The 23113-nt window shown below is 43.0% G+C and overlaps 1 protein-coding gene and 1 pseudogene across 3 annotated transcripts in view; one reads left to right on the plus strand and one right to left on the minus strand.

The window, feature by feature from the left end:
• The first annotated feature begins 369 nt into the window (after positions 1-369).
• The window catches only part of IKBKG (inhibitor of nuclear factor kappa B kinase regulatory subunit gamma), a 52642-nt gene continuing 29898 nt past the window's right edge, over positions 370-23113 (plus strand). For 2 of the 3 annotated variants that reach the window (XM_072627216.1, XM_072627218.1), the window contains exons 1-3: positions 378-639; positions 6039-6241; positions 12487-12680. In XM_072627216.1, the coding sequence (XP_072483317.1) occupies positions 6055-6241; positions 12487-12680 (381 nt within the window). In that variant the 5' untranslated portion in view covers positions 378-639; positions 6039-6054. Of the gene's footprint in view, positions 640-6038; positions 6242-12486; positions 12681-23113 lie in introns of all 3 variants that reach the window. The other variant, XM_072627219.1, reaches the window with a different exon arrangement.
• LOC140516195 (non-histone chromosomal protein HMG-14 pseudogene) lies at positions 7200-7504 on the minus strand (annotated as a pseudogene).

Consider the following 23113-nt stretch of genomic DNA (forward strand, 5'->3'; position numbering starts at 1 on the left):
CCCTTTGCTTATTTTCCCCCCCCCCCCCCCCCCCTCAAGAACTCCGCCCCTCGTTCCTCTCACTCCTCCTAGTTTTCTGATACCGGCCTGGAGTGGGGAGGGGAACTGATAAAGTGCATAGTCAGGGGCACTTAAGGTGACAGAAGAGATCGTTCCGAAACTAGGAGGAGGAAGCAGATGCTCTAGAAGATAGCTTAGTGCCTAGGATTTCTTTCTAGACCTAAGTGGGCCCTGGCACGGGAAACACAGGGTAAATTTCCCCCCACCCCCGCCAAAGGCGTTATTGGTTCAGTCCTCGCTCCCTGGAGGTCGGAGACAGCCAGAGGAAGGGGCGGAGACAGTCTGAGGGACTCCGAAGCTTTCACTTTTGCACTTCCGGGTTGCCGCAGCCCTCCGGCACAATCCGGAAGTGGGTGTTGGGTGGGGAGGAGTCGCTGAGGAGTCCGGGCTTCGGAGCCGTCGGCTGGGACCCGAGCTGGCGGATTCTTGGGGGGGGCCTCCGTCGCTACCTTCGGTGTAGTTTTCGCGGCTGCGTCCGTGGCGTGTGGACTCAGGCTCGGCCCGGCCGGGCCTGGCGGCTCCCCGGGCCCCGGTGGGGCCGAAGCTGAAGCCTGAAGGCCCGAGTCTCCGGCCTCCGGGGTGAGTCGGACGCCCAGGCCCCGCCCCTTGGGCCCCGCCCCCGCCCATGGCGGCCCCGCCCCTTAGCCCCTTCCCGCCGCCTGTCCCTTCACTCTGCTCTGCCATGTTCAGCCTCTCCTGCCTCATCTGGGCCACCGCTGCCGTCCGAGGTTTTGGGGTTGGCCTCAGGGTAACTGACTCCCCATTGGCCCAATTTCTCTCCCCTTCCCCCCGTCGCCGCCGCCCCCGCCCAGTCATTCTTCGTAATTCTGGGAGAGGGGAGAATGTGAAGGAAAAGAGCAGGTTTTTTTTTGCCACCATCTTTCTAGACTTCTGATGGGATTCCCACTTAACGGTGTGAGTCCGGGCAAGTTCCTGAACCTCTGATGTTTCATCTGTAAAATGGGTATGACAATAATGGACGCTACCTCCTAAGTTTGTTTTGGGGATCAGATGCCACAACTTGTGGAAAACTATGTAATTGTGAGCTCATTAATGGTGATAATAACGGGATAAGGCTGTGGCACTAAGGGGGCACCCTTCTCTGGAGTCATCGAAGTGGCACTGCCATGCCATTGGACTTGGAGGGTCTGGAAAACCCGAGTTCAAGTATCGCCTTAGACACTGGCTAGTGTGTGACTCAGGCAAGTCACTTAACCTCCGTTTGCCGTAGTTTCTTCATCTGTCAAATGAGAATAATAGCACTTATCTCCTGGAGTTGTTGTGAAGATCAAACGGGATAATAATTGTAAAGGTGACTGACACATAGTAAGCACTATGTCAATTTTAGTTAGCTGCTAACTTTCCACTTCATCTTTTCAGACCAATGCAGGGTTAGAGCTGGAAAGGACCTTGCCCACTAGATCATAAGGTCCTTGAAGGCAGAAGACTGTCTTTTGCCTCTTTGTATCCTCAGGTTAGCATGGTTCCTGGCTCATTGGTATTCATTTATGTTCTGTTCTTTTTGGCCAGGATACCGGAATGGTTTGCCATTTCCTTCTCCAGTGGATTAAGACAAAAGTGACTTGCCTCTGTTTCCTCTTCTGTAAAATGAGCTGGAAAAGGAAATAGCAACCACTCCAGTATCTTTGCCAAGAAAACCCCAAGTAGGATCATGGAGAGTGGGACATGACTGAAAAACTACTGAACAACAACAGCTTCTTGGCTCCAGACCTAGCGCTCTATGCACTGAGCCACCTAGCTACTTCCACATACTCTGTATAGCTTGGCCCATAGTAGGTGATTAATAAATGTTTATTGATTAATTGATTGAAAATGATATAATTTGTAGTATAATTTAGGGATGCTTTGGACTCAATCTGCCTAAGTTTGCTCACAGAATTTCACAGTTGGAAGGAGCCTCAGGAGCCACCTAGTTCTGCCCCTGTCCAGTAGAAATCCTGTCTAATATAGCTGGTCATCCAACCTCAGCTTGAAGATCTCCAGTAAGGGGAAACCCACCATTTGGGACACTTAACACAGGACCAAGCACATAGGCATTTCATAAAGAAATACTTGTTAACTTCCTGGGGTAGCTCCAGCCATTAGGAAATTTTTCCTGACACTGAGCTTGCTTCTGCACTCTGGGACCAAATAGCCCCCATAGAATTTCTCTTCCTGAGCTCAGCTATCTTCCTTGCCCCTCAGGCTTTTTTCCTTGGGCTAAGCATTCCTAGTTCTTTCAGCCTGTGATGATATGATATGATGGGGAAACTCTAGGCCTTTTGCCATCCTGGTTGCTTTCCTTCTTAACAATGCTGTCCTTAAATAGGTACGCCAAATGCAATACTCCTTGTAGTGATTTGTACTTTTCATGCACATGCTGTCTTGTATCTAAGTCATTGGTAATAATAATCGCAGCTAACATTTTTAAAGTTTGCAAAGCACTTTAATACATATTATCTGATTTGATCCACACTACGATCCTTGGAGGCAGGTGCTGTTATTTCTATTTTACTATTGAGAAAACTGAGAGGTTGGAAAAGTGACATGCCTGGGATCACCCAGCTAAGGAATCCTCATAGAATTCCAACTCAGGTCTTTCTTTGCTCCAGATCCAGGTCTTTATGCCCTGCGCCACCTAGAGGCCTAAAATTCTGTTTAACAGCATAGACCAAACATGGTTCTGGCCCACTCTACTGCTGATAGCCTGCCAAGTTGGCATCAGATTCACTGAACTGAGTCTAGCTGTTGAACCAGTTCTAAATCTTTCTTCTTGTATTGTCATTTAATTCATGTAGCTCTGTCTTTTCCACAAGAATAGCAGGAGATACGTCTTAAAACTCTTTATTAAAACCTAGGTAAACTATGTAGTATCCTCCCAATCAGTCTCATAACTGTCAAAAAAAAGCCTTGATGCTGACTTTTGGTAGCCCCCCTTCCCCATGCAACATGTAGATGTTCACTAAGCCTCTCTTTAGCGATGTGGGAGAATTTCCCTGAGGATGGGAGTCAAGTTCACTGGTATGTGTTTTTGCATGTTTTGTTCTCTTACCTTTTTGGAAAATTGAGGCATTTGCCTTATTTCAACTATACAGTGCTTCTCCTCTTTTCTCTGCTCTTTTGTTTGTCCACATCTGCCTGTTTTTATGATTGATGTGGACCAGGTGATGACTTCATTGGGGGTAACTAGGTACGCTCCCTTTGACTTCCTAGTAACTCATTTTGTCACCATTATTTTCCGAGAGAACAGGAGCAAAGAATCTGGCAGCTCTGCCTTCTCCTCTTCTTTGCAGAGGCAGGGTAGGGCAGCAGCAGCGGCTCAGAGGGGGGAAAAAACCACACATTTACATTATCTATGTTTCATTGTATTTTTATTTATTTTGTTAAACACGTCCCAATTACATGTAAATCTGTTTTCCTGCTGGGAGTGGGAGTGTTGCAGGACCTACTGGGTTTGATGCCTCTGGTCTTCACTCCAAGCATGGGTCTTGAGTTTCCTCTGATAGAGCTAAAAAGGCCTTTTTGTCACCCCTTGTTTTCCTGATCAACCTGACTATGAGATTTGGCCATTGAGAGATTATTGGATTTTTGGAAAGAGCAGTTTCAATTGAGTTGATGTCACAAGCAGATGGCAAAGGATTGAGAAGTGGAAGCAGAGGCATAGTTTGGACATCGCTCAAGCAGAGACAGGAAAGGGTGTCATAGAGGTAGGACTCTGGACTGCATGCCCACAAGGCAGCCTCCTGGCTCTGTAGTCAGTGCCGGGTTAACTATGGCCTCTCTGAACACCACTAGCTGTGCAACCTGAAGCCAGTCATTTGACTTTTCTGGGCCTCTTGTCCAAAATGAGAGGGACTTAGACTTGATGGCTTCTGAGGTCACTTCCAGCTCCAGATGAAGGATGCCTTGACCCTCTGGGGTTACAGGATTCAGTTTTTGTACTATCTCATAGTCCCCACAGTCTTTTTGAGCTCTGGCTTAATCATTTGCAGAGAATTTAATAAACAAATACATATTCTTATGAAACACATAAAATATGGGGATGATGATTCATTACCAGAGGATTGCGTCCTTTAGAAAAGGATTTTCCACTGGGTTCTTTTTAATCATTAGCTCCTTAAGTGCATTTCCCATTTGATTTGTGCCCAGCTCCGAGGCCCCCCCCCATGTGTCTTTATTTATTTATCTTTAGTTTTCACGATTCACTCCCATAAGATTTTGAGTTCCTAATTTCTCCCCATCTCTCCCCTCCCCCGCAGATGGCATGCAGTCTGATACAGACTCTACATATACATTCATATTAAATATGTTTTCACATTAGTGTAACAGCAAGGACCCTGATATACACAGGAAGGCCTGCTGTACAGGTTCTTAGATCTGCTTTTCTGAAAGGAAAGCAACTTTTGAGGGGTCAGGAATCACTTTAATCAAGCACATATAACATTCACTTAGTGCAGGGGAAAAAGCACCCTGAACTTCAGAGAAAATACACATAGAGAAATAAAGTCATTTTGAGGTGTCTTAGATCCTTGCATTGCTAAGAAGAGATAGGTCTGTCAAAGTTGATCATCGTACGGTATTGCTGTATATTATACAGGGTATAATCTTCTGGTTTTGCTCACTTCACTCAGCATCAGCTCATGTAAGTCTTCAGGAACCTGTCTTATAGAATATCAGGTATACATAGAATTATAGTTACAGGATTTCTGTGTTGGAAAGAACCTTAGAAGTGATCTGATTCAGCCTCCCATCTTGAAATAGCTCCCATTTATATAGGGCTTTAAGATTTGCAAAGGGTTTTTTCACAACGATCCTATGGTGCAGGTATTCTAGTGATCATTATCCTTATTTACAGATAAGGAAACTAAGACTCTAGAGTTAGCATCGTGCCTAGGGGTGTCACACAGTTTATAGTGGGATTCAAAACCAGACTTTTGACTTCAGGCTTACCCTTTTCAGTAGGTTATAGTGCCTTTCAAAAATGCATGTGCAGGATAGCCTAGACAGGTGACTTGAGAGCTCACTGTGTTAGGTAATAGCCTGGCTCACTATTGAACAGCTCTAATTAGAAAGTTTTTGTCTCATATGAGTGGAATATTGGAGGAGGTGTTCAGAGTCTGATGCCTTGTAAAGTACCATGTAAAAAACCATGAAGAGCCTGTGACCTCCCCCTCTAAGTCCTATCTGATGGACCAAGTTCTGCCACCTCAAGCAACACAAAACAAGTATCCTTCAGATGACTGTCCTCCTAAGTCTTTTCTTTCTATTTTTTAATAAGTTTTAATCCGTGTCTTTTGTTGTTATCATCACCCTACTTTCCCCCAGTATCCCTCTCCCTCCCAGAGAGCCATCCCATGTAACATAATATTTCCAGGTCTCTTTTTATCTAGGCCTCTCCTCACTTCTTTTTATATAACAGGGGTTTGTTTTTTTTTTTTTTTTTTACTCCTCATGATTGGATAGATCAGTGGACGTAGAATAAAGAAGATGTGTTCAAATATGGCTTCAGATACTTACTGGCTGTGTGGCCCTGGTTTGTCTCAGTTTCCTCATCTGTGAAGTGGGAATAATAATAGTATCTCTCTCCCAGGGTTGTTGTGAGGGTCAAATGAGATCATATTTGTAAAGCACTTAGTACCTAGCATGTAATAATCTAAATCTAAATGTTATTATTATTATTAATCATCATCATTAATCTTCCTCCTCTCATCCAGCCCAATCCAGTAAGCATTAATTGAGCACCTTTGGTATACTGGGCACTATGCAAGGCACTGGGGATATAAAGACAAAATGAAAAACAGTACCTCCTCATGGAGTTTGCAGGAATATGTCTTGAGACATGTTTGTTCTTATTCCTTTTAAAATGAACCTGGGATTAGATACAGTAAGAAAATGCTTTTTCAGACACGTAAGATAGTACCTGTCAAGTTTCCCATGAATTGTGATATAGATCTTATGCCCTGGGTTTTTTCTTCCAGGCACTGAACTAATTGAATGAACGGGCATCATTGCAAGAGTCAGCCTTGTGAGATGGTACAGCCCAACGGGGGTCCATCAGGAGATTACGAGACCCTTGGTGAAGGGTCTTCCCTGGGGAAATCAGCCATGCTGCATCTCCCTTCCAACCAAGTCTCTCCGGAGACCCTCCAGCGCTTCTTGGAGGAGAACCAAGAGCTCAGAGGTGAGTGCCCCTCTACTAGCTGAGCAAGTAGAAGGGAGTGATCAACGGAACCCGATGGCCTAGGGTTGAGGTCCTCAGTGTTTTTTTTTCTTTTATAATCAAGATTTTATTGGTTCATTTGGTAATCAGTACATAGACACCCAGATGCTATGAATAAATTATACATTTAAAAAATGCTAGAAAAATCTAAAAATTATGTAGTTGTAATCCTTTTCTGAACTATTATTCCAGTGACTTTCTTACTTTAAATAGGGGGCAACTCTCCCTAAAAAGAGGTTATCAAATACCAGTATCCTGAATATGGATAAGGTATTAGGTCTTTTACAAAGCAAAATTCCACTAATTCTGTATTTGATAAAACTACACTCATTATACAGATTTTCTAGTCTTTTACAGCACATTAACAAAATTACTAGAAAAAAATTATACCATCACTACCAAAAATGATAACATACAGATAGCACACAATTTTGAAAGGGAGATCCAGCACCAGGGAGCAGTTTTATTTAGGAAACAATTGTACCAAAAGGCAAGATGGATACAGATTAAAATGAGAGCTTTGAAGTTCATGGTCACAACTCCAAATAGCTATCTATGCTTTATTTAATATGGTGTCAGAACTGCCTATGGAATGTTAAGCCTATGAACAAGACATATGACACCTTCCTAGTCAACATTCTGTTAATTTCTGGTTGATTTAAAACAAACAACAAACCAAACCGACAACCAGCACGATTTCACCTCTTTAAACAGGAATCTAAATAAAGCCACCTTAGATTGACTTTCATTTCTCTAAATGTTTTTAAAAATTAATGTGATGAGGTGGGATTGCCTCCTTCTTAAAAATGTGTTTCTAGAGCCACTGGAAAGCTGGCATTTACAAAATAGTTGATAAAACTATTTCTCCAAACTGTACAAGAAAGGAGGTGACAGGGACAATAACACTTGGTATGAGATGTTATTCAGATTTGGTTTCTTTCTCCCCTGCTGAATCAGAGACTGGAACCTCTTCATTTTTAGTTTCTCTATTTTCTACAGGCAAGTTATCTTTATTCTGGTTAGTAGCTTCTGCTTGTTTTTCTTTTGCTCCTTTTTTTTCCTTTTGTGCGAACTTTTTTTGTCCTCAGATTTATCCTTTCCAGCTGTCTTTTTGGGCTTAGGTTCAGCCTTTGCAAGGACTAGTTTAGGTGGCAATCTGGCTGACCTCCTCTTGGGTTCCTCCCTTACTTCCCCTTCTGCAGAGTTGATCTCCCTCTTGGACATCTTGGCTGTGAATGTGGGTCAGCTTTCTCTCCCCAGACATGGGTGCACAACAGCGGGAGCGATGGGGCTCTGGGGTCAGAGGGAAAGGGCCACAGCCTTGGGAGCTTCTTCTGCAGCAGGGTTCCTGGGCCTCGACGCACCTCCTGGGCCTCAATGTTTTTACATTGAGGAGCTAGTCTATGCTTGTGAAGACTTGGGAGCTATGAGACTGAGGTGGGGATGCCAGAGGAAAGTCCCGGATGGAGCCTAGCTATTTCTCCCTCCCCTTTCTAGTAGGGATTAGGACTGTGGTCTGTAAACTTTAAAAAAATTTTTTTTGATAAATGGGTTTTGATGCAGGTGGTTTGTTTTATAATCCTTTGCATTTTATTTTATGCATTTATTTTTCGAGGGTCTGTAGGCTTCACCAGACTGCTAACAGAGCCTGTGATAGAAAAGAAGGGTAAGACTCCCTTTCTAGCTAGAGCTTCTGTGGCCAATCACATTGAAATATAGTTGGGGACCTCTGATTTAGTGGATGGAATTCCCTTCTTCAGAAAGCATTATTGGCAATTGATGCCTATTGGTTTTATACCAGTCATTTCTTGATTTACATGTCCCTTCTATTGTCCCAAATATCCCCAGTGAATGTTCCCTTATTGCAAACCTGATTTTGCCCCTCTAGTGCTCCATCTCACTACGGAAAAGAAGGAGGCATGTTTCACCTTCTCTTTCATTCTATTTCAGCTGCGAGTTCATCTGCCTCTTTGGGTTATTTTTATTCACTTGATTGTAGTCGTGACGTCTGTTGTTTTTCAGTTCCTCACATTTGGAGTTTCTTATGGTTTAGTAGTATTCTGTTACAGTGGAATCAATCATATTCACATTTAATTGATCTGAATTCAACTTTACATGCCAGGCAAAAAAAAAAAAAAAGAAAATTACAGGTGACATGAAGTAGGTGGAAGGTCTCTCATTGAACCTGTTGAGTGTATACTCTAGAATGAGCTGGAGATGGGAGACTGAATCTTTTTCTCACAGTTGGAGCTCAGGCCTCATGAGTCTTTTACAACTTTTTTCCCCAGTGACTGATTCTAGAACCTCCTCTCCATCATAGCCATAGCCAATCTCTTCAGTTAGTCACTGAGCACTAACTAACCACCTGCTGTGTGCCTAGGCATCGTGTGAGTCACTGGGGATACAATGGTCAGTTGTGTTGGGGGGGGCAGGAACCAGTATTCCAGGAGTGGAAATGGCATTCATATTCATAGACATGTGTGCATATGTATGTATGTCTATCTATAAACGTGTGTATACAGCATACAAAAGACCATATGATAAGAGTTGGGGGAGATACCGGGGATGTGGGAAGAGGAAGACAGTACTGGCTAAGGGGTCTGGGAAAGGCCTGATGCAGAAAGGGTAACTTGAGCTGAGCACTGAAAGAAACAAGGGCTTCTCCATGTCTAAGTTGGAGGAGTGCATCCCAGGTGCTACAGAGGGGAGATGGAGTATCGTGTGAGGAGCAGGAAGAAGGCCGCTTGGGCTAGATTGCAGAGCATTGTGTAATAAGGCTAGAAAGGTAGGCTGGAGCTTGAAATACTAAAAAGTGGAGCTGCTGTTTGATCTTGAAAGAGCTCTAGGGAGCCAGCTGGGTTTTGAGTTGGGTATGTGGTGTAGTCATAGTTGTGCTTTAGGAAAATCATTTGGGGGGGGGGGGGGTTAGGTTGGTAGGGTTAAAGAGAGGAATGGCCTTCATCGTGCTCAGCTAGAAGTCTCCTGCTAAGTTCCATTGACCTAGTGTTGTCTCTTGGCCCTTTGGTAAAGCAGGAAGAGGAAATAGTGACTTTGGGGGCTAGGGATTTCATTCTTGGCCAATCCTTATGCACATGTCCTTCTGAAACCCTTCCAAAAGGATTGTTTCCCCTCATTAGTTTTCCTGCCAGCTACTATGTCTTGACCTGTTTGGATTTTCCATTTGAAAGGAAGTTTTGGTTCCAACTTCTTTCAGTTTAGTTGGACATAGGGACAACAGTCATGTTTTCTTTCACTTGTTGCGACAGCAACAATCTTAGATGAATTTGCTTTCTTGATTTGTAGTGCCTGCTTTTAAACTTCGCAATTTAAAGAGACTGTGGGCCCTTTTCAACTACAGTTGTTTGAAGAAACTACATTGTACCTGTGGACAATTTAAGGGATTCTCTAGGATAGTTTTGACAAGCTTGACTGTTCCATCTTGGAATCCATCCCCTCCCCTCCCCTTCTGAGATGCCACTATTTTATATCCCTGTTCTCCAGTTTTTTGGTCATTCTGTAGTCCACTTTGTTTTCAGTTGTTGCATTACCGACATTTTAGTCTATATAGAAATTTCCTTTCTGTCTTTGACCTCCTTGGGATGTCACAGAGGGTGAGCCATTGAGTGACTTTGCTGTCATAATTCCATATTGCTTTCTGGAATGGTTCAACCAGGTCATGGTTCCATTAACAGTGCATTATTGTACCTGTTTTCCCATGAACTCAACCACATTAACTTTTCCTGTTTTTTTTTTTTTTTTAAATCATGCTTGTCAATTTGATGAGTGGGAGGTGAAACTTAAGGGTTATTTTCACGTGCATTTCTCTTATTGATGATTAAGAGCATCTTCAGATTCATTAGATAGTTTGCATTTCTTCTTTTGAAAACTGTTCCTTCTCTTGGGTAATGGCTCTTTGTCTGGAATTTCTTTGAAAGACAGTTTAAAAAGACAAACTTTCTCCTGGGATAATGAAGACTGAGAGATGATATGAGTTTATAAAGACAGGTTTTTATGAGAGGAATGCAAAGGGTAAAAGAACTATGGGCTTCTTTCCCCAGTTCTGGAATATTGAAATTGCAGGGAGGGATCCTCCTGAAGTTTGTGGAAACTGGGAAAGAGTATTCTGGAGGCAAGACCCTGGGACTGGGAATCAGGAGACTTGGGCACTAATACAGATGCTGCTGCCATTGTCCAATGGTGAGACCTTGGACAAATTCCTTCTCAGATCTGGAACTAAATCTGTAAAACAAAGGAGTTGTGTCAGGCAGTGAGTGAAACCTTGCTTCTGGAGGTGAAGTCAAGGTGGTTGAGTGAGAGGAAGCATTTAAGTCCAGTTCACCCAGCTCTACCTTGATAAAGATCTTGAAAATATATCAGTCTGAATTCTGATTGGAGAAAGCTCAGAAAAAGTTGCAGTGACCATCCCAGGGCAGCTTAGGAAGCTAGAGTGAGAAGTCTGTGGACACTGGGGCAGGGACTGGTCAGGAGCACAGCCCAGCAGCAGTTGCAGCAAGCATTTCAGCACCCAGGGATTGACAGGCCTGAGGGCTGAGACAGGGCACCAGGGCATCAGGGCAGATCCCTGAACTAGCACTGGGGGCAGGAACAGGGACCATCTGGTACCTCTATAGCCACTACCCATTCCAGCTGACAGATCCAGGGCAGAGAGTGGTGTGGGCCCATGAGTGTGGGCACGAGCTGAGGAAGGAACTGAGGTACTGAGGAACATGTTGCAGAAACATACCTGTGTGGCTCTGATCCCAGGGGCAGAGCAGCAATTCATTTCTAACCTTTCACTCAGTACCATAAACCTGCAGCGGGATAACCAAGCAGGAGACCTTGACCAAAGGGGACCCACCTAGCATGTCAGTAGTGACTGAGTCCAGCAGCTTTCCGATGAAATTCCCAACCAGGGACAAGTCAATAGACTCAGGTCTGGGTCAGGAACTTGCGGAGCCCAGACTAGGAGGGCAGTGAACAGACCTTGTCTGATATCACTCCACTGTGGGAGCACTGAAAACCTGCAGGCCCCCAACCTGAGTTGTGAAAGCAGCTGAAGACATGATAGCAACAATTAGTATAATGATAGCTAACCTTTATATAGTGCTTTAGCACTATATGCTCAGTACTATGCTAAGCGCTTTACAAGGATCTCTCATTTGAACCTTCCAGCAGCCCTGGGAGTAGATACTGTTTTCAGACCCATTTTACAGGTGAGGGAAGGAAGCAAACAGATTAAGTGACTTCCTGGGGTCACACAACTAGTAAATATTTGAATTTAGATCTTCCTGACTCCAGGCCCAGTGCTCTGTGCACTCTGGCACCACTTGGTAATTTCCAAAGAGAATTTGATTCGAGGGTCACTGTCCCCTGAAAGAGGTACAAAATTTGAATAAGACATGATCTCTGTCTTTATGGAACTTGTGAGCTAATGGGGAAATAAATCAATAATAACAGTAACAACTAACATATATGATGCTTTGCTTTATATATGTTATCTCATTTGGGAGTTATTGGCGGTTTTGTCTTCATTTTACAGAATAGGCAACTGAGGAAAGAAAGTCACGTGTCTGTAATCACACAACTAGGAAGTGTTAGAGGTAGGATTTGAACGTAAGTCTTCTTGACTCTGCGTCTAATTCTTGGCCTCTGTTGACAGTGCCCTGTCCATTAAGTTCATCAGAAAGTTACAAAATAAAGTGCTATGCCGGGGTCTGAGGGGAAGCTCATTGCCAGATTCTGTACCACAGAATCTTAACTGCCGAGTTAGAAGCTTGATCATTTTGCAGATATGGGGAATCAGGGAAGGCTTTTTGGAAGAGTTGACAATTGAGCTGGACTTTAAAAGATGAATTGTAATTCAGTAAGTGAAGACAGGTAGTTCCAGTTTGTCTGGAGCATAGTCTAGCATTTAGGGAGGAGAGTAATATGAGGCAGGGCTGGAGAGGCCATCACTCCTAAGATCTTAGCTCTAGAACTGGAAGTACCTTAGAGGTCATCAAAATCATTTGATGGAGGTGGAAACTGAAGTTCAGATAGTCCAAGTGATTTGTCCATGGTAATGAAGTAAGTAGCAGAGTCAGAATTTGAACCTAGGTCTTCTTGGTTCCAAATTCCTCACCCTCTCCCTAATAACCCACAGCCTTCCTTTCAGTTATAATCTTTGTGATTTTTTTGATTTTGTGATCTGCCTGTGGTGTTGTCAGATGCCTTACGACAGAGCAACCACATGCTCCGGCAGCGTTATCAAGAGTTCCTGAACTTCCAAGCCAACCAGAAGGAGGAGAAGGAGTTTCTCATGAGAAAATTTCAGGAGGCAAGGAAACTGGTGGAGAAGCTGAACATGGAGAAGCTGGAACTGAAGAGACAGAAGGAGAAGGCGCTGCAGGAAAGTGAGCAGGTAAAGAGGTGCTGGGAGGGGGACATCTGGGCTCTTAAAAGAAAATCTGAGGTGCCCTGTAATTGAAAGGGATTACTTTTACTTTAGGTTTGGATCTTAAGGTACAATGACATGCACTACAACAAGCTTAATAAGCAATTAAGTTTTATTACTGCAAATAGTGCAAGTTAGCAAGTGTATACACATAAACAGTAGATAATTAATTGTTAAGATAGAATAGACAAAGAAAAAGCATACGTCACCAGCCAAGTCTGAGCTCCAGCATTTGGCACAGCTGGGAAGGCTGAAAGTGGGGAGCAGTCGGCCAAGGTCCTGGCTGGGAGAGCAGAAACGGGCATCCCCACTTTTGCAGTAAAAGACCTCCAAAGATCCTTCTCTCCCTCAGTCCCTTTATACATGTAACTTCAGGGAAAAGAGGACATTAGAACAAAGAAGGAACTCTGGCCCAAAGTGTCAGCTGTTGACTTTGATGTATGTGCCCTTGAACACAGACACCTCTTCCCTTAAGGAATTTTATGACTCTTAAGATAAGGGTCCCTTTGCCCTGGCTGCATGCTTCATCAATTCTGCTGCTTCCTCTGGCACTCCCAGTTAAGCATATCAACTTTAAGTTGCATTCCTTATGTTAGGTCATGTGGTGGTCATGCAAGGGGCTGGGGAGAATCTTCCTCAGTTTCCCCACAGTCAGCCCCTAGATTTGACCCAGACCCTGGCTGGGAATCATATGTCATCTCCCAAATTAGAGGAGAACAAAAGCTCACTTGTAAAAGGAAAATGACTGTAATTGTGCAGAAATAAAAGAAGTTATACAATTGAAAATGCAAGACCCAAAGATTAAAACCAGCAGTACTAACAATAGCATAGGTAAAAAGAATAGAAAAATGATTTCCATCAATCCCGTAAGGAAAGAGAAGGGAATAATTGTTGTGTAGTATCTTTCATCCAAACAGCTGCAAAATAAAGGTGATGCATGTTTGTGAGTACTCCTTGTGAATTGTTTATATACATACAACAAGAAGTATTTACTACCATGCACACACCTCCCTCTGCTGCTAAAAGATAGTCTAAGGCTGTACAGTTGTCTGTTACTTCATGGGCTAGGAATCCAAGGATTCTTGTAGATTTTGCAAACCTTCAGCTGTTTCATTAGCTATGATTTCCATAGTATCAATTCATGGTCAATCTATCCCACCCAAGGGATTAAAAAGGTGGTGGTTTTGCATATCTACCACAAGTAATTGTCTCAAGGGCTTCTTTTTACTCTCCCTTGAACAGTTGATGTAGTGTAATTATACAGTTGCATTCCAGGATTTACTACTCCTAAAGTACATTGTCCAGTTTTTATATGGACTTAGACTTTGAAAAGCATTCAGTGTAGTAATCATATTCCAATAAGTTCAATTTGATACTAAATGCCACTAAAGGCATATTAGATTTTCACATACAAATATATTCCATTGGGGGCACACACGGTATTAAAATAGTAGTATTTAACAATAATTCAATAGATTGTCCCCATGGAGAGGTATCATTACAGGATGGAAGAAAAAAAGGACTTAAGTCAGTTTTGTCCAATTACTTATATATCTGCCAAGAAGGGGGCTTGTTATGTGGAGGTTTTAATTTAGTAGCATTCCTATAACTGTTGCCTAGTCTTTTTTTAAAATTATTTTATTTGTTTTTAGTTTTCTACAATCACTTCCATATATCTTAGATTTTTTTCCCCTCCCCCCCAGATGGCATGCCATGTTATATAGGTTCTACAATACATTCCTATTAAATACATTTTCACCTTAGTCATGTCGCATAGAATTAAAATGAATGAGAGAAATCATAAAACAAAACAAAACATAACACAGCAGAAAATGGTCTGCTTCATTCTGCGATCCAACTCCATAGTTTTTTTTCTGGATGTGGAAGGTGTTTTGCCTCCAGAGTGCATTGGGAATTTTTTAGGTCCTTGCATTGCTGTGAAGGACTAAGTCTACGAGAAAAATTCCTCATACACTGTGGTTCTTGCTGTATACAAAGTTCTGGTTCTGCTCCTTTCACTCAGCATCAGTTCATATAAGTCCTTCCAGGTCTCTCTGAAGTCTTCCTGTTCGTCATTTCTTATAGCACAATAGTATTCCATTACATTCATATACCACAACTTGTTCAGCCATTCCCCAATTGATGTGCATCCCCTTGATTTCCAGTTCTTGGCCACCACAAAGAGAGCTGCTATAAATATTTTTGTACATGTGGGACCCTTTCCCATTTTTATGGTCTCTTTGGGATACAGTCCTAGAAGCTATATTGCTGGGTCAAAGGGTATGCACATTTTTTTAGCTCTTTGAGGATAGTTCCAAATTGCTCTCCAGAATGGTTGGATCAGGTCACAGCTCCACCAGCAATGAATTAGTGTAGCAAGTCTTAAATTAGAATTAGTAGAATTAGGGAACCAGTAACTACAATTAGTAGGTACATACATGAGAACCTTAGTTCTTTTAAAAAGCAGTTGGGATCTTAGTACAGTCACACATCATATGAGTAAAGTTTGGAGAAGTGAATGCAGTTATATTACCACTCACATGAGTATATGTGAAAGGGCCTACTTGAGCTTTCCCTTCTGTAGTAATCAATACAGGTCCATAATGTTGACTTTCATTGTAAGTGATTATAAAATTTTTGTCCAGCATTAAAGCAAGCTACTTCCTTGAAAGTCTCTTTTCTGGGTTGTACTTGAAACAAAGGTGTTGCATATTTGGTAGAAGGATATGGCAGGGGCATGTTGGACTGATCTTGTAATCCTCTGCACTGTGGGGGTCCTTGTTGCACCTGAGGATGAATCTGACAAACATAGCAATCCCGTGGTCCAGGATCTGCCACTGCTTGTCCCAGTCACACTAGGGAATTTCGCTGCCACCGACCAGAGATCATTAGACCAAGGAATGACCGGATCCCTATAAAATATTATTCACGCAAAAAACAGCTGGGTTAATGGATAGTGATACATTTTATCATCCCCAGGGAAGGCCACTATCACAGTATTATTATCTCCCTCAGCAATAGTCTCTGCTGCCTTGGGAATGTCGGTAGGATGTTGTTTCACCCACACCAAGATTAGTGTCCAAAGCCACTATGCTTTGTGACAATGGCGGATGGTTCAGACATTTGTTCTGCATCTCTCACCAGACCTTTAGTCACAACTGTTTGGGTAGTTTTTGAATTCATAAAGCACACCATAGGCTCAGGTCCTAAATTTTGCATTGTAACTTTAATTTCCCCAATGTAATCTGAATCAACAACCCCTCCCAGTATGTGTATTCTTATCGGAGCCAAACTAGAATGATAATATATGGCCCCAGTATCCAGGGGGAATTTGCACACCAGTTTCCCTTGAGGCTGTAACTACTTTCCCTGGGGGCAGTTCCAAAGGTGTGAGGGGTATATAAAATCATACCCAGGGGAGCCCACTGTTCCCCTAAACTGAGAGTGGGCTTGTGGATTCACAACCCACCTCTTCAAAGTAACATTGTTAGCCTCTTGGCCCTGATTTATAAATTAGGGGTCATCCTACTTAAAGGAGGGAGCCCATCCTTTAAGGGTCTATTGTTCAATTGCTTTAAAGCTTCAAGCAAATTATCTTTCCAGTGTTGATAGGTATTCCTCAAATACTGAAGTTTTTCCTTTAATAGCCCTTTCATTAGTTCTGTTAAACCTGCAGCTTGAGGATAGTTGGGAATATGATATATCCATTCAACACTATGATAGGCACAGTATGAATTTATTTCTCTTCCTTTAAAATGAGTCCCATTGATGAGGTTTAGGGATGCTGGGGACCCCAAAATACTGACATGCCGGGTCCTGCTTGAATGAATTTGACACAAGCCTTCTTAAAGCCAAAGAAAAACAAAGTTTATTAAAGATTCACCCCAGCAGGTTGACTCTTAAGGAGCCTAAGTTTTTGAGCTGGATTGAATCTGAGCTCCTTCATGGAGGTGAGATGGAACTTGAACACAGAAGAGAACTCAGGGAACAATCCAGGTGTCGCCAGGTAGTCTGGGGTCCCAGGGATGGTCTTCATAGATCAACCCCAGGGAGGATCCTGATGGGAGTGGCTGGTAGTCCAGATAATCCACAAACCAGGCTGGGCAACTTGGACTTCAAGAGAATGCTAAGTAGTCGGGAATATCAAAAGGATGCTAGGATCAAAGGAAGAGAATGGTAAATGGTGATCAGATGGGAAGTATCCAGGCTGGGAGAAAAGGAAGGGGAATCCTAGGATTACCCCCCTCCCCCCCCAAGGCCAGACTTTCTAGACAAATGTGACAAAAGCCCTTCTGATACAAAAGGAAAAGGTCTTGGCCTTGTACCCCCTCACCATTATCACTTTGAATTTGAGTAGGGGTGCCATAATATAACTCAATAATATCTAAAGTTACAATTGTATTTTTATGAGTTGCATTTTTGTATGGGTAGGCCACTAGGACCGCAGAAAACATGTCCACGCAGGTACAGATGTAGCTGCACTCTCTATCTATTGGCAGGGGACCAATAAAATCAATTTGCCAAGTCTGAGCAGGTATTTGACCATGGGCTATTTCACCTTTAACAGTGCTGGGAATGGACCTCTCCTTTTCAGTTTGACATATAGTACATTCTGATTGAAGTTACTTTAAGAGAGAGAGACAGAGACAGAGAGACATTCCCCTATCCATTGCCCACCTGTGGGATGCTTGTGGTCCTAAATGTCCTGCGTGTTGGTGCACCCACGGTGCTAGAGAATCGTCCTCTTAAGTGTCTTGTTTGTTTTGAAGGCTGGGTATCTTAGCTAAATGATCAGCATAGGTGTTATACTCACATTCCAGAGTGTCCACTGAAGCATGGGCATCTACATGAAAAACTGAGAGATTTGTTTGACATGACCATTCCCAAATATCTTTCCACAGTTCTTTTCCCCTTACGTCTTTGCCCTGAATTTACCAGTGATTTCCGTGCCATATTGGCATCCAGGTTGAAAGGCCATTAGCAACAGCCTAAGAGTCAGTGAATATGTGACATTCCTTTCCTTTCTCTGTTTTTATAGCCATATGAACTGCTACCAGCTCTGCAAGCTGGCTGCTTCCTCCTTGCCCTGAACTCAAGTGTCACTCTTGTGCTCGGGTTATAAGGCACTGCTTTCCAGTATCTCACTTGTCTTACATATTTAGCAGACCCGTCTGTAAACCAAGCATGTTTCTTACTTTCTGGGCTTAAAGTACTATATCCTTGTCTCCATTTAACTAGAGAGGCCTGTACTGGGGTAGAAGGATTGATATCAGTCCTCTCTGAACTAAGTTCAGACACCTTTTCATGTAATTGTGATGTTCCTGTTTTTCCTGTTTTAGCTCTATTTTGAATATACCATTTCTGTTGAATAATTGTAGCTTCCTGTGGCATGGCCTATTTTATGGGAGGCTGGAGTACTCTTAATCCTTTGCGTTATAGGAATTTTGGGTCACAGTACCACATCATGCCCTACTGTGAGCTGTTTTGTTTCCACAGGAGCCCAGTAAGCTACCAATAATTGTTGCTCAAAGGGGGAATAATTTATTCCTGCAGCAGATAGTTTTTGGGACCAAAATCCTAAAGGAACCATTTTTCCCTGTTGTTTTTGCCACAGGCTGCTGTCAGCATAGTTTTCCTGTGTGGACACTTGTAATTCTACAGGCCCTTCCTGCATAGGCCATAAATCTAATGCAGTATTAATGGCTGCATTAGCCTCCTCAAAGGCTTTTTCCTCATCTGAACCACAAGAAAATTCATACTTCTTTTGGATCACTTTATATAAGGGGCGTAGTATTTGTCCCAAATGCGGTATATGTGTTCTGTAGTACCTAAATAAACCTATACATTTCTGAGCCTCCTTCTTACCTGTGGGAGGAAGAAAATCTAACATTTTCTGTCTAGCTTTGGGAAGTATTTCTCTATGCCCTAATGAAATCCTAAAAATATAACAATTTGAGAAGGGCCCTGTACCTTTGCAGGATTGATCTCCCACCCCTTCTGCTTTAAATATTCCACCAAGTCATGTAATACTTATTCTACTGGAGCTTCCTCCTCCCCCTCTATCATGATGTCATCTATATAATGAGTAATCTGAGTGTTTAAAATCATCTAGATGTTCTGCTACTATCCTATGGCATATAGTTGGGCTATGGAGTATCCTTGTGGGAGGCAGGTGAAAGTGTATTGCCTTCCTTGCCATGTAAATGCAAATTGCTGGCTTTGAGCAGGGTCTATTGGAATGCTGAAGAAAGCTTTAGCCAAATCTATCACTGCACACCAGTGTCCTAAGTATATCTGCACCGGCTGTATCAGGGTTATGGTATCAGGTACAGCATCATATAAAGGTGGAGTAACTTTATTTAATTGTCTGTAATATACTCGCATTCTTCTTGAACCATCCGATTTGTGGATGGGCCACATTAGATTATTCCATTCCGTGGTTACAGGTACTAGAACCCCCACCTCTACATGTTCTTATATAGCATTGGTTATTTCCTCCTGTCCTCCCAGTATGTGATACTGCTTTAAGGTAATAACCTTAGTAGGGAAGGGCAAAGATACGGGGGACATGTTTAATTTTCCTACAAGCACCATCCTAATTGAGAAGCACCATACTGCAAATTGATATCTGCCTTCTGGCAATTGCAATGTCATACCTCTGAGAATATCAATTCCAATTATGTATTCAGGAATGGGAGCTATTACCACTGAATATTTTCTATGAGGAAGTTGTCCAGTTTTCATAAATAAAGTAATTTGCTTAGCTACTATTTCTCTTCCTCCTAACCTGGTGATGTTTATTGGACGTCCATGCGCAAACTTAGCTGGGTTCCCATACATTAATGAGGTCTCTGCCCTGGTGTCCAACAGAGTTTTAGTCATTGCCCTAGACCCATATTTCCAATATATAATAAGAATATGTGGTCTATAGTCTCTTCTTCTTACTGTGTGGATTTCTACCAGTGTTTGACCTTCTCCCTAATCTCCCTTCAGATAAAAGATAGACACCACCAAGGGAGGGGCTGATGGTTCAGTTTGTATCTCTCTAACTGCATTTCCTCCCAACCAGTTCTCTTTGTACATATGGTATAACTCATTTGTGGAGGCTCCATCAATTTTGTTTTGTCTACTCCTGCTCTTATCAGGGCAGCAAACAAGTCCTTTTGGGGAATCCTATTCTCAGTCCTTCTTTCCCCTTTCTCATTCCCTCATTCTTTCTGTTGTCCTCCCATTCCCCTAGTTGTGAATTTTTTTTCCAGTACTTCATTTAAAGGCTTCTGAGCTTCACTTAACAATAGAGTCATGATCTATTTGTAAGGGGGGGGTATTGTATATTCCTGTGAGGGACTCCTACAGGGGTTAGATGGTAATGGTCTTTGTCCCCCACCATGATAGCTGTTTTCATAACTTCCTCTTTCAATTTCTGTATCCCATCCCTTAGGGCATACCAAGCTCTGTCTGATCATGGCCACATCAAGTCTGCAGGGTACTGTTTGTTACAACCCTCTGCTGCCAAGGCCAGTAAGTTAGTATATGGGCCTGCAGCATCTTCTACCAAGCCATGATCCTGTATAGCTTGCTGTACCAAAGAATTAGTGCTAATCCCTACAAACCTCATGCAGTCTGTATTGTCCACCCATATCCCTCCAGCTCCTGCATCATTCGTTCTAACCATCCAGGAAATCAGGCTCAGCTGGCTTTTGGGTAAATCTCCTCAAAATATCTGTCACTTCCTGCTGTGTAAAATCTTCAGTAATGCTTTTAAACACCTTGTTTCCTCGCTGATCCTCCTCTTTTCTACCGGTGATGCGTCTGACCTCAGTACCTACATCTGGGTATTCAGCCTCATGCTCATCCCATACCTTCTCATTTAAGGTCTCTTCATCCTCAGATGTCACCATCCCATTTATCAGGGTCCCATCCTGCTGTTGTAGTTGCAGTTACTGCACAAACTTTTCTCTTGTTAATTTTCTTTTTCTGTTTATAGTATTTGTATTGGGCAACCCTTATGGCTGCCTTTTTCTGCCACTCCCTGATAATTTCTTACTTGATCTCCCAAAATAAAATTTTGACATTGTGGCATTGGATAGTTTCCTTTGTAATTCAGCTAATTCCTTTTCACAGGCAATCTTCTCTTTTACTGCTTTATCCTTTTGTTCACACATTTTCCTATATCCAACCCTGTTGATTGAGGCTAAGGGCTTCTTTTCCTTTTCTCAATGGGAATAGTTTCTAAGCAGTGGGCAACATCTAGTGACTCAGCTTGTTTGAGCCTAGTCCCCCATTCTTCATTAGGTCCTGGACTTTTTTCTCTTCTTGGCTCTTGGTTAATTTCCTTAGGTGGCAGGGATGCTGGGAGGGACTAGGCCTAGTTGAGGAGCGGGGTCCAGGGCTCTCTGGAAGGCTTTGGAGCAGAGATGGTGATTTGGGGCATGAAGTTGGAACTGTGAATGCATGAGTTTTCTTAAACTTTCTCATTGGTTCTTGTTAATCAAGCAGTGAAGTTTGGGTTTTGTTTTTGCTGAAAAGTTAATTTGTACTTAGGGAATTAAATGCCAAAGGGGAGTGTGGGATGTTTTAACAGGGGTGGGGGGTAGAAATCACTGATATCTCTGATTAGTCCTGTCTGATCTTTTCAAGTTGGTAAACTCCGGCCTTCAGATAGTGCTCCATTTAGTTAGTGTTGACCTGGAATGGCTTCTAGATGTACTTGGTAAGGAGTCACCTGCGCCTAGAGGCTACTTGGGTTCTAGCCCTGGATCTTCCGTTTGTGCCTCTTAGTGCCCTATGCAGCGTTCTCTCTCTCTCTCTCTCTCTCTCTCTCTCTCTCTCTCTCTCTCTCTCTCTCTCTGTGTCTCTCTCTGTGTCTCTCTCTGTCTCTATCTCTTTCTCACTGTCTCTCTTTCTCTCACTGTCTCTCTTTCTGTCTCTCTCTTTCTCTGTCTCTCCCCCTCTGTCTCTTTCTCTGTCTCTTCTCTCTCTCTCTCTCTCTTTATGTCTTTCTCTCTCCTTCTCTCTCTCCTTCTCACTCTCTTTCTCTCTCCTCTCTCTCTCTGTCTCTTTCGCTTTCTCTCTCTGTCTGTCTCTCTCCCTTTATCTCTCTCTATCTCTGCCTCTCTCTGTCCTTCTCTCTCTCTTTCTCTGTCTCTCTCTGTCTTTCTGTCTCTGTCTTTCTCTTTCTGTCTCTCCCTCTGTCTTTCTCTCTGTCTGTCTGTCTCTCTCTCGCTCAATAACTTACTGAAAAGTGGCAGGTCTGCATTGATGGAATTCTCTAAGGTGCTGAGGTCACAAAATTGAAAGTTGGGTCGTGGTTGTTGTTGTTTATTAACAAAGCCCAGCACAGTGACTTAGATGCTTAAAAATATTTGCTGAATTGAAAGTTTAGGTCCATTCAGGAATGTGACATTTTGGATAGCCTATTTGTTTTAAGGTAATTTCTGCAACCCAGGAAGGAAATTTACAATCTCTCACATTCAGAATGTGGGATTGGGGAGGGGGAGGTCCCTTCTTCTCTAAATCCTGTGGTCACCACCTCCCTTCCCCCACATTGTGTAGATGGGAGAACTGAAGCCAAGGGAGTTGAACAGGCTCAAAGTCACAGAGCCTTCGTGTGGAGAGTGACTACCCCCTGTCAGTGACCCAGGCTTTGATGGTGGCCCATTGGCCTTTCTGATGGTTTTAAATGTTAAGATAGAACTTTGTACCTTCCTTGTTGTCCTTTCTAGTTCACTGCTCTAAGGATGGACCAGTTTTATATGAGGAGGCAAACATCCCTGTTCTTCTGAACAGGCCTTGTGGGTGAGGACCAGGGCTACAGCATTGTCCAGAAACTCTCATTAGGTGCCTCTGGGTAAAGGGGCCCTGGTCCTGGGACACAGAGAGGTAGAAGACCCTTGACCTTGCTTTAGAAGAGCTCTAGGTCTGGCCTAGGAGATGCAACAAGATTTAGCAGTACCAAGGTAGCATCTGCTAGGTAACATAAGGGCAAGGGGGCTCAATATTGCTGTACAGAGAGGCCACTAGGGGGCACCACACTGTGCAGTGTGCCTGCAGACCAGGAGTCAAGGAAGACCTAAGGTCAAATTGGCCTCAGACACTGTCATGGGACTCTGTGAAAGTCATTTAACCCTTCTTTGTCTCAGTTGCTCCATCTGTAAAATGAGGATAATAGTATCTACATCCCAGGATTGTTGTGAGGATCAAATGAGATAATATTTGTAAAGTACATTGCAAACCTTAAAGTGCCATAGAAATGCTAGCTCTAATTATGTCACTGGGTTCTTCCTGGCTTTTAGGCCTAGCTACCTGCCACTATTTGCATCAGTTTGAGCAAGTTCCCTCTCTTTGGGTCCATTTTATCTCTCAAGGAATTACACTAGATGACCATAAAGCCCCTTCCA

The sequence above is a fragment of the Notamacropus eugenii genome, chromosome X, assembly GCF_028372415.1.
Source record: "Notamacropus eugenii isolate mMacEug1 chromosome X, mMacEug1.pri_v2, whole genome shotgun sequence".
Taxonomy (NCBI): domain Eukaryota; kingdom Metazoa; phylum Chordata; class Mammalia; order Diprotodontia; family Macropodidae; genus Notamacropus; species Notamacropus eugenii.